General features: G+C 36.2%; 1 protein-coding gene across 1 annotated transcript in view; it reads right to left on the bottom strand.

Annotated features, from left to right (window-relative positions):
• Window positions 1-18,172, bottom strand: part of CNGB3 (cyclic nucleotide gated channel subunit beta 3) — a 59,768-nt gene that overhangs the window by 32,693 nt on the left and 8,903 nt on the right. Inside the window, exons 3-4 of the mRNA XM_088176937.1 lie at window positions 14,538-14,649; window positions 374-528 (exon numbers count right to left, since the gene is read on the bottom strand). Coding sequence (XP_088033063.1) covers window positions 374-528; window positions 14,538-14,649 — 267 coding nt within the window. The remainder of the gene's footprint in view (window positions 1-373; window positions 529-14,537; window positions 14,650-18,172) is intronic.

Consider the following 18,172-nt stretch of genomic DNA (forward strand, 5'->3'; position numbering starts at 1 on the left):
CAAAGTGACTAACATCCACTCATAAAATATATATGTTTCTTCATATGTTTCAGATTCATCTCCATGAATAAGCATCTCTGTGAGCTAGTTCAAAATACAGAAAACTTCTTGACACAAATGATTCTAGATACTGCCTCTACAAGGTTTTTCCCCAAATTCTTCAGTGATGTCATTCAAACAGAGGTTTTACCCAAGGACTCTGGCATACTGTAGAGAAATAGGGATAAATTGACTTCATAGGCCACAAAGTGATCCTTCTCAGTGGATAAACACACTATGCTTAAAAAATAATTATCACAGTATTTTCTGTTACCACAAAATTATTTTCAGTTTTAAACTGAACAAATACACAGCTATTTCTAGAGGAACTTACAAACTGGAGGACTTGCTTCAGGTGAAGATATTACTGGATCATTCAGCTTTTCCTTATACACATTTGCCCTTTCACGAAGTTTTTTGACAATCTCTTGAAGCTGGGCCTCAGTGTACTCATTTGTTTGGAAACCCGGACGCATTGGCTTCTGTGCACTAATTAAAACAAAAGGGGGAAAAAGGCTAAATGTACTGGAAATCAGTGGTAATTCTATTTCTGAGCTGAAGTCAGACATTAAGATTTGATCTTCATTGAGCACAGTGCTTATTCATATCACTTAATTCATGCTAAGTGGAAACCTAAGTTACCTACTCTTGCCTCCTGCTCATGTCAGCAGCAGTCTCAAGCAGAGAAAGTCAGGGCACCCTGTTTAGCCTACTGCACCAATGGCTTCCCTCTGCTGCTTTTCACCAAGTTCTACTGTGCCTATGTAAGGCCTACAGCTTCCCTGTCATATTCACTCAGTTACAAGGCATCCATTTCACATCTGTGTATGAAAATGTGCTCGTTGGTATATGGCAATATCCTAATGATGACAGGAAATGCAGGTGGAGGAGGAGGGAGTTATGCTTACTTTACCCTTTTTAATTTTGGGATAATTGATTTAATCTATTTTTTTATGGTTTGTTATGGCTAACATGAAGCAAAAAAAAAATTGCATCTGTTTTCAGTGGAAACAAAACACTGATCTTCTTGGTGAGGTTTCTTCTTTTTCTGCTAAGAGTTTCCTCAGGGTCATAGTAACACTAAGCTAATATTCCAGCACTCACAGCATTTGTTCAAACCTGAGAACTATTGATTTTCAAGCACCTGCAAACTCATACTCAGCTCTGAAATGAATGTTTTCATTAGGTTTTATGCATGCTGGAGAGTAAAATAGAAAATCTAGGTGAAAGTGATTCTTGATCAACTCCTCTGTGCTTATTCTTACTTGAAATTTCATCCTCGATTACTTGCTACTGTCTGATTCTGCAGACTGAGGTTGTTTTTGAGTGCAACTGAGCTGGAAACTGGGCCACACATTTGGACCTCCTCTATGTAAGAGACCACGACGTGGCTTTTTTTTTTTCTATATCCTTGAGTCAACACTTCTCAGCTGATGTGATGCATGGATATCAGAGATGGCTGGAAACGCCTGCGACTGGCACAGGGCTGCTCAAAGTCTCCTCCCAGACAGGTCACAATTGCCACCCCTGTACTGAAAATCCTGAAAGCTATGCCCAGTATAGGGGCTACAGCAGGTAATTGTTCTTTCTTTCTTTACCAGTTTTCAAATCTGTCCCATGTACCATAGGGATGTGGCTACAGCAAGAGTAGTGGCAGACCAAAAATGACAGATGCTTGAAATGTCTGGATACTTGAGAAAAATCTTCCCAAATGTGAGTAGGGGGGAAAGTGGTATGACAGTACCTTGGGTAGGGAAGACATGAACGCCACTGCAAAGTGATCTTTGAATAAACACCATGTCTCCTCAAGACCTAAACCTACTTTGAAATTTCTAACAGAAGGAGCTGTAGCTAAAAAAGGAGAGTGTCACAGTGGGATGTGTGTAGTTTTTTGAGAAGCAGTTTTCTTGAGACTCAACAAAAATCACAGTGCCCAAAGAAGTATAATTTAAGCATGTGAAAATCTTTCAGCAATAAAACCATTGGAAAAAGTGGAGATATGCTGTTAGAAGCAGCAATAGAAACAAAAGTTTGGAAGTATATGCTTGTCATTCCTCTAATTTAAGATATTAAAACCTGATGTTAAAACATGATATTTTAGCTTATATCTATTCAGCAACATCCAAATAGTCTGGCCTACAGGTTGTAAGATGATGTTAAAACTCCTCAGACAGGAGATTAATCAAAACAGTTCTGATACATTTTGTAATCTCATCACAATTCCTTTTGTGTCACATTGTTCCTTTGCTCAGGCCATCTGCAATGTAATGACATCCTTTCTTGTTTTGAGCTAACATCTCACAATTAGTTTTTTGCTTCTATGCAAAGAATGTAAAATAGTTCTTAGTCTTTGCTCTTGCTGTATTTGCTCAGGTCATTAGCTTTCTTATAGTTAGCACTTACCACAAGTGTCATGCCAAAGTCCCCTTCAATCTTTCTAGGAATAAGCTACAAATTGCTTAGGATTTTCCTCTTATTTCACTGATTTTCCAACAAAAGTTAGTCTCCTCTACCGTGAATTTGATGCAATGTAGTGCAGAGGAGCCATGTTTCCATTTGGTACTGATTAGAATCTATGTGACTTAGTTTAAAGTTATTTGCCCCACAGTTGATGAGAAATTGATTTTTCTTGTCCTACTTCTCATTTGGCTTGCATTACCTCCTGCTCCATTATTTTCTTGTAACGAAATGCTTACTTTAAATTTTTTTTGGTTAATACAGATGGAAGAAGCTGCATGTTGAACACTGCTAATTTGAGGATGTTTATTGTAGATGTACTTTCTATAGGGGTGCACTTTAAATTGCCTGGGCTAATGAAGCCTATTTAAACTTCACTAAATCGCTTTTATTTAAACTTGACTCCTTCTCTTGCATCCAAGTGTGCTAGGATTTTGTTCTAAGCTGTTATTCTTTAAGAATGCTTTTTCTTTAAGCAATTTATCTCTAACTTTCATGCAGCATGCTACAATAGGCTTGGTCTATACTTAGTCTCCATGTAGTCCTTTACAGAGTGAAAATGTTTATTCCCTGTGCAAGTAATTTCATATGGCCTAGGAAATGAATATCTGGACAGTCATTCATGTACTATGCACACAGTCCTGTTAATACCTCAAACATACTTTGTTTAGTGATAGAAATATATGTAACATGAGAAGTATAAGAATAATGTAGTTTTCTAATATTTTTCATTTGTAGATTTTATTTTTATAACTTGTAGATTTAAACTTGTTTGTTTAGTGATAAAATTGCAGCGCCTTTATTCTACCCAAGCCACAAGAGAAGATTTAGACACCTATAGCATAGTTAAAGAAAATCACCTTGAAATAGGTCATGGAAATACTGTATTGAATATATTAATGTATGCAACAGCTGTTAAGTACTGTGGCTTGAAAGTTTTCTGTGTTAAGAGTTCAAAGAGTGATTAGAAATGCAAGGTTATTGCAGAAGGCTTACCCTTTTCTAAGTTGCAGTCTACAGTTTTAATTCCTCCCTGTTTCTGGCCATGAACATCAAATACCTGAGTTCAATTTCAAGTTTTATCTGCCAGGTGACCCCTGAGAAAATGTATTTCATAAATGTAGGCTGCCTGGAAAATATCCATAACACTTTTTGCTGATTTCAGTTATAACCCTATTTTTTTTCCAGCACTCAAGAAATTTTCTGCTAATTACGTGGAAATTGAGTTCTTGGTCTTGCAATAGAGCTTTCAATGCTTTTATTGAGCTCTGATGTGATTTATTATTGCATTTACAATCTGTGTCTTGAAAAAAATAATTTGTCTTTTCTGAATAAATTATGGAGAATCTCTAATTCAGATAATCAATTTTCAGAAAGCATGATGGCATAGATGGCATAGATGAGAAAGATTTCAGAGAGACAAAAAAATGTAATTCCAGGCATCATGAAATGTATTGATTCAAAAACACATCCTCAATATCCTCAGTTTTTGCTGACTGTCTCAGCGTGAGTAATGCCATACAAGCCTCGAGTTCCAAGCTTAAGATCAGTCATCCTAAATTATTAGGAAAACTAGTAATAGAAAAAATCCAACATGTTAGTCACTTACTTGGTACAACAAGAGACTTGTTGAATACAGCAAGAGAGATATTCCAAAAAGCTAAGTTTCACTATTTTTATTATACTGCTTTTATAGTCCAAAGAAGGCTTCCCTGAGGAGAGGTTCAGAATGACTGAGATAGGTTTCTGCTCTGAATTGCCTGTGAAGAGAGACCATTTTTCTCCTTTATCTGCACAGGATGCTGTCGGGGTTTTAGGAGTGAGCTTTAATATTCTCCTTCATTATTTTGGTACAAAATGTAATAGTGTATACTAATGGTGTTTAATAGGACATGGGATTTGGAAGATTAAAAAGTAGTAATGATTCCTATGCAGGAAAATTTGAATTATTTAGTCCAAGTAATAGAAATGAGGACAAATCTAATGCTCCATACTGCAGACACGTACTTAGAATCAAATTATAGGAATTTCTTTTGTAAATTCTAGGATCATCAGTTGCAGGTGACAAAAGGATAAATGTCCAAGTGTTTAGTCAAAGGGAAGTTGCCTATAAGCTATACATTATCTGGCTATGAAAATCACTGGTGCAAATGTAACTGTAGAACACATATGAAGTGCTGCTAGGGAAATTAGCATTAATATTGGGATAGAGGCCAATGTGAGAATTATTCTGACCAGCTATACTCAAAAGGTGCATTCCCATAGGGGAATCTAGAAGTCTTGTAGAATGGCCATGGCTACTGGGAACATAACTGAAAAGGACAAAAACCAGTTTGAGACATAATAAGATTTTTGTCTATAAGATCAAATTTTGGTGGAGAACCATGGGAAAATAAGTATTCGAGCTGAGAAAAAGTATTGTGAGATGAATAAATATGAAAAGAGGCACAATGAATTATCTTGAGTTAAATGTCTGAAGAAAGTTCCCAAGCCTTTAATGACCAGAATTCTAGACAGCTTTTGCTATGAGTGAGAAGTAGTTGACACAAGTGTGATAGACTTCAAGATTATACTAGCTAAGATCATGAGTAGTGTTGTAGGCTATGATTCCCAAGAAAGCAAAAGAATGTATGCAGCAGGACAGGATAATCCTCTTCAGCAAATAAAATTGAAATATATAAAAGTTTGGGAAGTGGATAAGTGACTTAACTTGTATATTTACCACCTACTTCTTCCAAAAATCTTAACAGTTCAAGTGCTAAGAGAGTAAGTTTCTAAGATAAATGTATTAAAGTCTTGGAGCAAGCTGTTCACACATTAGATTCCATGGACTTTCAAAGGGCTCTTAATTAAATTTTCATTTTCCTTAACAGTCTTGAAACAAGTGTCTTCCTCTGACCCATCATCTTTTTCCTTTAATCACAAAATCGTCAAAATTGGAAGAGAACTTCAAGATCAACTAGTCCAACAGTCAACCCAGCACCATCCTAACTATCCCTAAACCGAGTGTTTCATCCAGATGTTTGTCTGGTCAATTTATTCCATTGCCTTTCCACTCTTTCAGTGGTGATTTTTTTCCTAATAGCTAATCTGAACGGCCCCTAGCAAGGGAAAGTTTCTGATAATGACCCATCTTTATGGATACAGAAGATTATGTCCTTTTCTATTTGCTGTATTCTCGAAAAATTGGTATTATACTGACTTTTCAACAAAACAGAACAAATCACATTTTTATTTAATTTCATTTTAGGATTAAGTTGTTCTTCACAATGCAATTGTATTTTAAACTGATGTTCCTTTGTCTCACTATGCATTTTATTACATGTTTCATTAATTTAAACATAGTGATACCAATAATATTTGGGTTGGTTTTGGTTTTATGTATATATAAACAAGAATGGGCCATGATGGATTTATGAGTTTCATGGAGACAACACATAAAAAATCTTTCCATTGGAATTCATCTTTCCCTTAGTTCAGAATCTTTGTACAGAGATCATGCTTGTTTTGGCCCTAAGCAAGTGATCTTGAAAAAACATGCATAGATCATCCATGCAATGCAGACTGAAATCCAGTAATCTAGGCTACAGAGATTCCTGCTTTTTAGCTCAAATTTTTTTCACAGCAGCTTCTTTGACAATCCTCATAGTTATTCCATCACCACAATCTGTGAATCCTCTAATCTTCTTTACAGTACTCTCTAAGGAGAAGTCTGTCTCAATGCTGAACACATGGAACTCTCACTGAGGTACCAGATTAAAATGTGAATAAGATTTTATTTTAATTAAAAATTCTGCAGTAGGAACTATAAAAGTAGTAGAAAAAAAGTAGTATGAATGTTGAAAGTATCAATTAAAAAATCACCTTTCCTTAAAGTAACTGGTGATATAAAGTTGTTTAATTTCTCTATTTGCAATGATGTGAAAAATAAGGACAGAATAATTTCTAATACTAATTGCTTTAGAACAAAGGTATAATAGTCTAAGAAAGTAATTCTCATTTATTTCCCTGTCTGATGCTGTTGTGTTATTGGGGCTTTCTTATGTGTGGGTGATGCCTTAAGCTTTAGCTTTCATATTTTCCAAATTCTGTACGGCTCTAGTATAAAACTATGAACTTCATATAAAGTGTTAGCAAGTTCTTCTCACAGTTTAGTTAGACAAAACAATCTTTTCCAGCCTGAGAACCAAGGACACCATTGCAGCTTCAGGCCCAGAAAGTGTAAACAACAATTTGAGGAAAGCAAACTGGGAGTATGGGACTTCATGACCTGAAGCTGTAATTAGAGAATTAACCCCAATATAATGGACCAAAACTTATAAAAGTGTGAAAACTCATGACACACCATCCATCTTGAGTGTAGCCATGGCCAGGCTCTTGTACTGCCCAAGGTGTATCCTCTGAAGTCCTTTTTAATAAATATCTACTTTATTTCTTTAACACTGTTTAGCCTCTGTTCCAGATAGCCTCACAAGGCATCACACATAAGTAATTAAATCTTTCTGGGGCATCTGCCACTTGTCAGGAATTTTGAACATTTTACTATTTAAATACAAACACATATCTTATTTACATAAGCCTTTAGTTTACGGCTATGTAAAATAATTTACTCAGACTATGATACGTTGCTGTACAGAGTTCATGAGCACAGCACAAACCCTTCTTCCTACATTCTCTTCCAGTTTTTCTTAATATGTAGGGAATTAAAAACTAAAATAAAAATGCCATAAAATTTCTCATTGTTAATGTTTTCAAAGGTTGTATAAAAGTCTCAAGTTTGAAAAACTCAGTTTCCTATAGGTGCTTTCATTTGTCATCTGTTTCCATGGAGTCCCTAAAATAATTATACAACCATAAGGCTGTAGAGAAGTTTAAGATATCCTGTCCTCACAGCTCAAAGCAGGATGAGGTACACCTGAAAGATTCTTATCTAACCTTTTCTTAATATGTCTAGTCACGGCTATTGCATAATCTCCCTAATGAATTTATTTCTGTGCTTCTGTTTCATTTTCCATTTTTCTTTTTCCTCAGTGTAAATCTCCTTTTGTACAATTTGTCCTATGCATTTTGAGCATTCCTTCCATTGACATGGTTAGCAATAAATATATTTTAATATTATGAGTCTATGATTTGAAATAATACAAGGGTAAAAAACCCCAGCGTTTCAGTCTGTATAATAGTATTCCTATCCTTTCCTCACTTCATTTATTCTGCAATGAAAAACTTCTGAATCCACTACTTTTTAATTTCAAGCTACCTACTTGATTGCCATGCAGAGTGAGTGAAATTAAATAGCAAGGGTAACTGCATCCTGCAGATCAGATAGAATTTAAAAGCTCTAGGAAAATGCATCTCAGCAAAGATTACAGCAAGTTTAATCCATTTTGGTACAGACAGCACACCATCGCCTTTCTATTTAATTTTCAGGTTTTCACTGTAGTCATTTCAGAAATTCAAGTTCAAGAAGTAGAAGTGACAGGCTCTGAAAAAAAGACCTAAGCAGAGGGAATATAAGTCTAAGAAAAGTATTTTTATTCTTTAACACATTAATGTCTTTTCAGTCAAGCTTAATAAATATACTAGATGCATTTTTTCTGTTTATGATTTCAAGTACTGCAGTGATTAGCTGGAAACAACTAAGGAAATGTATCAGCCTCTTCATAAAATTACTTGTAACTGTGTTTAAACCAGAATTTTCCTAAGGCCCAGCATTGGCCTTGTTTTACTTCATCTAAATTTGATTAGAGTTTATTGCCATGAGTGTCATTTTTGTACATCCCTTGTGCTCCTACAGTAATCAAGGATTTCTAGAGACTCTGCAGAGGGTTGATACTGGGTCTGTTTCTCAGCACTAATGTGCTGAGATTTTGTACTTGTGATAGGACATAGTTTCTCTAAGGTGCACTCAGTGAATTGATGTGTTGTAACTAGTGGATGGCAAGCACTAATAAGCACAGTAATTTTCATGTTCGAGGTTATTGAGGTAAATGAAGTGCATTACTCACTAAGAACATGCTACCAGCAGGAGTTCTCTTTATTAACCTGGCTATGCACCACATAGCAAATTGCCTCTTAATCTTTGTTTTGTTTTCTTTTCTTGCTATTAGCCAAATTAAAGAGGAAAAAGATCTTCTTTATAGAAGGACTGGTAGAGTCTATTAAGTAGTAGGATGTAGCTATGAGGAAAGCAAACCACAAGCATGAAGTTCAGTTGCCTGAACCATCCATGGTCATATGGAAATTTGGAGTACTGAAGTAGATTTTTGTTTGAAAATGCTGAAAGCTGTGTTTCTGCATTTGAAAAAGCAGAATCAGATGAGTACTCTTTCTCTGTGGGAATACTATTGTAAAAATAAATTTAGTATTTAAAAAAATATTCTTTAATGCATCTTATATTTTATTTTTATATTTTGTTTGTAATAGCTAGATTCTGAGGGTGGCATATCAGATATCATGTTTTGTTCCTCTCTAACATAACTGAGAACGTGTAAGATTTTGAGATGAAATCTAAAAGCATAGAAAGTCCCAGTTGCCTACTGCAATTTTTTTCCTTTCTGTGGTCTTGAATATTTAGCCTCTAAATATGGATTAATATTTTATGTAGTATTTTGCACAGTGTGGTTCATGATCTTTGACTGGGGTTTCAGCATACTGCCTTAGTATAAATAGTACATTGTAATCTCTTTGGTAATCTGGGAAGAGTACCAAAATACGGGAAGAATACTCTTACAAATTTGACAGGGTTAAAAGCTTTTAAAAGACACAGAGGAGAGAAGAGATCACAGAAGCTCTTTATGTCTCTCCATTTTCTCTGATCTATACTCTCAGATGCTTTGTTTACCTTCTTCCATACTCTATGTTTTCCAGGACTTGATGCGATTTCTTTGTCTCATACCTTGATGCTTTGTGCTAGTTTCTTTTTAATAAGACTCCCCTGTCTTCTATCAGAGTGCAAATGAGGTACTGAGTGTTATGGTCCCTTATTTCTGCTATGAAGAGACAGGGTAATCTTAGCCCACCCTTCCAGAGGTTATTATTGCTCAGCAAATTAGCTATTAATGAAAATTACCCGTTGCTCTGTTACATTATCAATAAAGACAGAGGGGAGAAAAACATATTGGCAGACAGAACTTGTGTGCAATTCTATTCAAGCCATTAGGAAACAGATATTAAATGTTTCAGTGACTAGGTTGTAATTCAGTGCTTGGTACATCATCCATTCTTGTGGGTTTCTTCTTTCAGACAGTGTCAGGTGGCTGAGAGCAGTGCTGTGTGTCTCTAGTCTTTATTAATGTCCATCACCATGTACTGGAGTATTTTAAAAAATGAGGATATGCTGAGAGGGAAAGGCAGATTGTTTTTCCTTTTTTTCGTTTTTTTTTTTTTTTTTTTTTTTTTTTTTTTTTTTTTAATTTATTTATTTATTTATGTTTTGGTTTTTTTTTGTTTGTTTTTTTTTTTTTTTTTAATTAAGTAATTAATATATTTTATTTTTAAAATATTTTTGTGGACAAACAATTTCTGTGGGAATTTTTAGGAGCAAATTCAGTATTTGTCAAAACTGTTATTCACTTAACAAGCAAAAAGAAAAATTGCTCTTTTAGAGGAAATTAAAAAATTTTCTGTTCCAAACAGTAAAATTGCCTTCCTTCCCTCTTCCTTATTCTATGTATCTGAGCTTGCATAGATGCATTTAAAAAAATTAAATGTCACAATAAAGTCAGATAAGGTGAAAACTTTTCTAGCAACATTTCCATGAAAGTCAATGATTTGTGAAAAGATATATATCCATGAACCTTATTTCATTAAGTACATTACTCAGAGTCAGCGGGAATACTGATGATTTCTTGCAAATCAGGTGACTTTTGATTAAACTTGGGCTCCTGAAAGATAATTAGTATAAGAATATAGTCTACATAAATTAATTGCCCTGGGTCTCCCAGCAGGACTTGCACCCACACTCTGTACCCATGGGTCTTTGTTGTCCACTTCAGGTCAGGCCTTGGTCACTGCCTGAGCTGTGCCTAGGTGTGTGTGCCTACACTTCTGTCTCTGGTCCTGCCTCCTAGACAGACTTTGGACCTGTCTAGTAGCCTTGTGTCCAGCCCTGTCTCTGACTCTGTCTTCTTTTCTCCTGACTGGACTCCCTGGATGGACTCTAAACCTGGTCCATCACTTTGCCTTGCTGATGGAGCCTGCTGCTAGGATCTTTCTCTGCTTGCTGTGTTCACACCCTGTGAGGCTGGACCTTGGTAAGGACGCTGCTCGTGCTGTGTTGTCTCTGCTCCCATCTCCTCTTCTCTCAGCGAGCCCTTGCTGCAACCTGAAATCTATCTGGGCAAAGTCTGAAATTCCAGTTGAGAAATTTCTACCAGTATTTTGGCAATCATGATTTCTATAACAATATCATAATATCATAGAATTGTTTGATTTCCAAGAGACTTTTAAAGATCATTTAGTGCATGCCATCTGCTTTGGGCAGGCACATTGTCCACTAGATCAAGCTGCTCAGAGCCATGTCCAACCTGACCTTGAACAACTTCCAACAATGGGGCATCCACAACTTCTCTGACAAACCAGTGTCTCACTACTCTCATCACAAAAAAAATTAATCCTCATATCTAGTCTAAATCTGCCCTCCTTAAAATCCTTACCCCTTGTAGAATTGCAAGAACAATCACAATTCTCTAAGCCTGTCCTCGTAGGAGAGGTGGTCCACCCCTCAGATTATTTTTGTGTCTGTCTGGACCAGGTCAATGTTTTTCCTGTACCGAGGGCTCCAGAGCTGCCACACTTCTGTTGGAATCTCGACAGAGTGGAGTAGATGAGGCTGAATCACATCTCTCAAGCTGCTGGCCACACCTTTCTTGATGCAGACCAGGATCCAGCTGGCTCTCTGAGTTCTGAGCACACATTGCCATCCCATAGCTAATTTTTCATTCACCAATATATCTCCCAGTCTTTCTCTGCAGGTCTGCTCTCAATCTGTTCATCGTGCAGGCTGTACAGGTGCTGGCAATTAACATGACCCACGTGCAGAACACTGCACTTGGTCTTTTTTGAACCCCATGAGGTTTGTGTAGGCCCACCTCTCAAGCCTGTTAAAGAATGGATGGTATCCATTCCCTCCAGTTTGTTGACTGCACCACAGAGGTTGGTGTTGCCCAAGGGATAGCACTCGTTAATAATGTCTATTTGAGCAGTATCCAAATATGGATTAAATAGTGACAGAGAAAACTCTTGGACAATGGGACCTAGTTGACTATCTTGACTGTCCTAACAGTCCTTGATATTGCTTTGAATAATAAAAGTAGCACTTTTCCAAATAACTCTCAGATATGGAAACAACTAGAAATTAGCAGTGACCAAACTTCAGGAGGCATTTTGTATTGTTCTGGTTGGCCTCAGCGCTAGACAGTGGTTTGAGCATGTTTCATTTACTGCTACTTTTGCAGATCACATGTATCCATTTGATTCAAATTCTCAGCTTTTCTCAAAGTGATAAAAGCAGTTGATTTCCCTAAAAATATTCTAGTGAGCGAATTTGAATGCATAGACTCAGTAAAGAAGTAACCTTGATCAGGAATATTGTCTAAATTGACTTCATGAACCTTAAGAAGCGATGAATTAAATTTTCTCAAATGCGCATTTAAAAAATCATTCTTCCTTCAGCTCTGACAGCCATACAATAGATCTGGTTAGTTTAGTTTCATGCCAGTGCAATGACATCTGTGCCATGACTTCCAGACTCCACTGCAGAATTTAGTGAGCAACTGTTTTGGCAGTAGAATTTACCAAATATTTACTGTATTTTTAGAAGCTGTTGCTCAAATTAGACTGACTAGGTATATCTGGATAGACATGTGACACTGAGTCAGAGCACCTCTGAGAAAGCAATGTTTAATGTAAATATTTTAAATTTTCTTTTAACAGACAGATTTTGTTTCTACTAATAAGCAACATACCCTTTTGTTTCATAAGCACATAGCAATTATGTTAACCATGGTTACAAGATTTACCAGTGGAACTGTAAGCATTGAATAATATATTGTATGATGACAAAAAAAGGAGAATATTTTCTAAGTTTTCATTTTTGACCTACTGATTCACATTGAAGTGGCTAAGTTGTTTATAACTTTTCCATTCTTTCTAGTCAGAGATATATTTAATTGTATCTATTATGTTATAGAGGCATGTGCAGTAGCATTTTGCTTGATTAACTCCAGAATCAAAGTTCGTCTTAGTAGAGGGGTGGAAATAGGTAATCATCTCTATAAACTAACTCTATGTCAGGGAAAGACTTTTTCTTTGTTTCATTAGAATAATCAAAACAATAGAAGGCAAAGACAAGCAGGAAGAATTTCTACCCTGTTTTATATTGAGTGTATCTGCTTTTCTCCACACAAAGTGATCTCAGAAGGCAGAAACTTCATGATGCATAGCAATAGGCCATGTGAGAGTAAAGACTTGGAGCTGACTGACTAGGTAACAGCTCTGCATAAAAGGATCTGGATATCCTGGTGGACAACAAATTGAACATGAATCCACAGTGTGTTCTTGCAAGCAATGAGGTCTAACTGCACATTCTGATTAGAAAGAGCAAGAGTATGAGAAGCAAAAGAAGCAAGTTAAAACAAAGGAAAAATCAATTGCATTTAATTTTCATAATAAGAGCGGTCAAATGGTGGGCCAGATTGCCCAGAGAAACTATGGAAATTCCATTCTTGATGATTCAGATTCACAATTATACTGAAAAAAGTTTTGGGTGCCTTGATCTAACCTGGAGATAGGGTCTAACCTCTAAATGTTTTCATCAGGAGTTTGGATCTCATTCTTTCTAGGGGAGCCTTCCAACCTCAGCTGTTCTATCGAGATTTATTTTCCACAGTGACACGGACAGTGGCATCCAGTGCATGCTCAGCAAGTTTACAGATGACACCAAGCTGGATGGTGTCATCTGCAGGCATGAAGGAGACCCAAAAATATAACCAGAGGTCTGGGGCACCTTTCTATGAGGAAAGGCTGAGAGTTGAGGTTTTTCAGCCTGGGGAAGAGTAGGCTTCAGGGAGACTTTATTGGTAGCCTTTTAGTATTGAAAGGGAGCCTGTAAGAAAGATGTGGGCAAACATTTTAGCAAGGGTTGTGACATGACAAGGTTTAATGGTTTTAAACTTTGAGAGGGCAGATTTAGATTAGATATAAGGAAGAAATTTTTTTACGATGTGAGTGGTGGAACACTGGCACCTGTTATGCAGAGAGCTGGTGGATGCCCCATGCCTGGACATTCAAGGTCAGCTGGGATGGGGCTTTGAGCAACCTGACCCACTTATAGCTGTCCCTGCTCTTTGCAGATGGATTGGACTTGGTTGAACTTAAAGGCTGGACCTTTAAAGGTCCCTTCCAGCCCAAAGAATTCTATGCTTCCATGAATCTATGAATCTCTGCTTCTGAAATGACTGTGGGCTATTCCAAGTTTAGTTTTTTCTAGACTTCATATTTTTTTCTATTTTCACAAAACATTTGCTGCAGCTTTTTACAAAGGTTGAATGACCCTAGATTTCTCCCTGAAATATTATTACTGTTTCATTTATTTGTCTCTTCTCAGGTAGAGATAGTACTAATCTTCTTATTGTGGAGGCTAATGCTAATTTATTGGTATAACTCAAAAAAAAAGAAAAAGTACAAGTACAAGGTAAAAAGTTTCAAGTCAGAATTATGTGACAAACATTCCAGGTTCAAGGCAGCATTTCTTCTCTGCTAAGATAAAGTAATAATTGAGCAGCAGCACTGCTAAAATTAGCATATAACTGTAGTTGAGTAAATCCTTTTCCTCATTCCTACAATTTAGGATGATGTACACACAAAAAACAATCAATAGCACATAATAAATGAATGCCTCATATATATGCTACCTTGAAATTGAAATAAAGCTCTTCAGATTCATACAGGAGGGACTTTTAAAGAACCGATATATGGTACACAGAAATGTTAAGTCAGGATGCCAGGTAGAATCTTCAAACTTTTTAATTGAATTTACTCACTTAGCATCTTCTTTCCCATCTTTGAGTTCTTTCTCTTCCTGTTGAGTTGTCTTAGCTGGTTCAGTTGAGTTTTCAGGTTTTGAAGGCTCAGGTACTTTTGCTGATTTTGTATCTAGAAAAAAGGTTTTAATTTTTGAAAATTAATTTAAAAAGAATTATAATAATACTTTTGAAGGAATCTTCAGTAGACAAACAAAGACACAACTTCTGGGGCCAGGCCTTTGAACATCAACCTGCATAAATCTATTTCAGTGCCAAGTGTACACAGCATATTTATGATAAGTACACCTTTTAGAACATGTATTTTACTTGTGTTTTTTAACTAGATTAATCAGTAGCCAGCTCAACAATGGTCAATTCAGAGCTTTTCTGTGTTTATGAGGGACGAGGAGTCATGCAGCAAGGTAGAAGACAGCTAGATCTGTCCAGAAATGCCTTGTGAAATACAGGAAGATCAGTGAAGAGTAGCTCATTTTTTTATGACTAGAAATGCTAATAAAATTATCTATACTTCAGTTTTTGTACTGTATCAAAGATGTTGTTGCTTCAACTGCTATGACAGTATTGTTCTTTGTAGAGTAAATTATGACTGAAATATATGATTATGGATGTATGTTATACTTTGTCTAGTCTATTTCTTCATTTCTGTTGCTAGTAACTTTTTCAAAGTCATCTAAGTAGGAAGTCTGTAGAGTTTGAAGCAAATGGCATGGTCTTTTGCAATTTAAGTGGCCTTAAGTGATGCTTTCTTATAATTAGTCTCATATTTTTTTTTAACTTTTATGTTGAAAAATAATTTGATAGCCCTCATCAGTCTGACACTTTGCATAATGGAGGAACAAGCTCAGCCTTCATAAATACTTTAAATAATATGATGATAGAGGAAAATGCTTGTCAGCAAAGCATGGCAACAAATAAATCAGGAGCCTGTTGTATGAGCTGTATTTTGAGACAGCTCAAAGAAAATCAAACTTTGAATATTTTAGATGGACAGTGTAAAATTACTTTTCTGATAGTTGAACTGTATATTTAGAGAGTTATTAATTTAAAAGGAGCAAAAAAATCCAGCACTTGTTGCAGTTTCTGCTCCCTTTTGAATTCATGGTTTGTAGTATCCCGGTTCTCCCTACCTTGACTCCACAATCCAAAAAGCCAAGTACTCAGTCAAGAGTGACAACAAAGCTAGTCTCAACACATCTGTAATCACCTCACTTCAGGATTTTTCTTTGTTATAGTAGTTACTCCTAGATGTATCTATACTAGCATAGGATAGAATCTGATTAGAGCAGTGAAATGGTGCTGAAAGCGTGGCATTGAATTTATATCTATGTCAGATATAAATATCTGGCATATCTGGCAGATAAATTTCAAATGAGTGTATTGGGATCCACTGAAATTAGTGAAAATCAGAAGCTTGAGTAAAGCAGTTTGACTCATGGAGTTATTCTTCTGGTTTGGTTTCCTTCTAAAGGAATCGAGTTATGAGTTCCTAAATGGGTTTGGGGATTTTTTGGCAGGGAAAAAAAAAAAGAAAAAGAAAAAAGAAAATCAGGGGACAATCAAGAGAGTTTATTAGAAGGAGATTCTTCATTGAAATAAAATGCCAGTGTAGTTACATTGTTTAGTGTAACAGGCTCCTGAATAGGACAATCCATCTGTGGAATGAAAACATGTATGAGAAGCAAAAAGCACGAAGTATAAAATATACTGTGCTTGCACATAAACACTCCAGTGCAGAGGATAATAACTTCTAAGCTTGATACATATTCTCGAGGTATTCATTCTGATGTCTGAACCCACACTGACCATTAAATGCTGACTGCATTCAGACTGAAGGAAAACCTTGCAATGCCATGAATATTCCAAATTTTCACATACAAGGGTTCATAAATTTCTAGCAAGGCTTATTTGTATTAATATTAAGATATCAGGGCCTAGCACCACTACTACCTGTGTGCCATATTTTAGTATTTTCTTTCTGTGTGAAATTGAGAGGGCTGTCTGCATAGTCACATTTTTAAAAGAACAAACCTGTTGCTCTTCACTGCTTGAATGTAGCTTGTAGTCTTCTAACTTATGAAAGCAGGCCCAAAAGAATGCCCTTAAGAACAGTGTGGTAGTCATTTTAGGGAAAAATTAGAGTACAGCTGTTGGCTTCCAGAATAAATAATGATCCAGCAGGTAGGTGGTAGGATTGCAGGACAGCTTTGCATAACTTTGGTCATGGTGGTGAAGTCATCATGAGTGAGAAAAATGCAAAACCATGCCAAGAGACCAACAATGAACACAATTTTCAAAGCATACAGATCCATGCTTACTCAATAAAATAAGAGGGTTGAGTTTTTCTTAATTATTAGCATTCTCATTGTACTGGCATATAGGTGGATGAAGTTCCCTGTTGAAGTCAGTAAGTCAGGAGTCTCTGATTCTTCAGAGAGAAATCAAAGTGCAGGGATTGAACTAAAAACCTTTAGATAAATTGAAGTATGTTAAGCCACTCACACATAAAGTAGAAGTATAAATTTAAGTTTTAGTATAAGCAAACAAATAAATAAGTAAGTAGAATAGGTTTTAAGTGCTTTTAGTAAGTAAAAAGCCTTAGATACCAATGTAGAAGTTCGAGTTCTAGTAAAAGTTGAAAAACATAGTCTTAAGTACTAATTCCGTGGAGACTCCAAGAACATAGTTTTAGACATAATAAAGCTATAGTAAAAGTATTGCTTACATTTTTCAGATACAACAAAATAGATCATATACGCAGTTTCTACGTAGCCTGGTGTGCTAAGAAACTGATTCTAATAGGTTGAAAAGTAGTGGTCCAATTTGATGTCTTAGCTTCTTAGAAAGTTTCCACATAAGAATGTGCACTGGGGAGAGCTGGTGCATTTTGCCATTGCTTTTGCCATTTGCTTTTTGCCATTTACTTTTGCTTTGGTTCTGCTTCTATTTGGGACTTTATACCAAAACTTAACATGGACTTTAGTGCCTGTGATTTTTACTTTAAAAATGATATGTTTCTGCAATAAACAACTTTATGGCAACTATTAGCTGCTTAGTTTATTGAAGAAAACAACTCAACAAGATGGGTGCCTAAGAGCACTCGGAGGTTTAACCTCACAGTTTGCAATAGTGGGAGTTAAGGAATGCAGCCCACTGGTGTCTACACATTCTAGATATTTGGCCTTCCCTTAAGGATAATGTATTTTAAAAATGTATTGGGATGAGTGTTGATCGTTCTGTTTTGAGATTAAAGGGGAAAATGACAGTTGTGGAAATATTATTTTGTGGGAAAAACAGTGCTTAATGGAATCCCTCCAAACAAATCTGATTAAATGTAGAGGCCCACTGAAGTCTCACCTTAATAGTGATCTGCATAGGACCCCAAGGAGCAAGGAACAAGATGCAATTTATAAGACCTATTTGTTTACCTCTCTTAGTTAAGTTTCTAGATATTAAATATGAATAAATGTCAGCATCTGGATAGTAGCAGTCTGAGTACAGAACAGAAAAAGTGCTTTTGCTTTTCTATACTTCAGGAAGGGAAGAATTTCTTTCCTAGAATTCCCAGCCAGCTCCACTGCCTTGCACTAGCAGTCTGACCAGTATCACATCTATGCTTCCCCTCCAGTCTCTGC

Source organism: Sturnus vulgaris, chromosome 1 (genome assembly GCF_052056855.1).
Source record: "Sturnus vulgaris isolate bStuVul1 chromosome 1, bStuVul1.hap1, whole genome shotgun sequence".
Classification (NCBI taxonomy): domain Eukaryota; kingdom Metazoa; phylum Chordata; class Aves; order Passeriformes; family Sturnidae; genus Sturnus; species Sturnus vulgaris.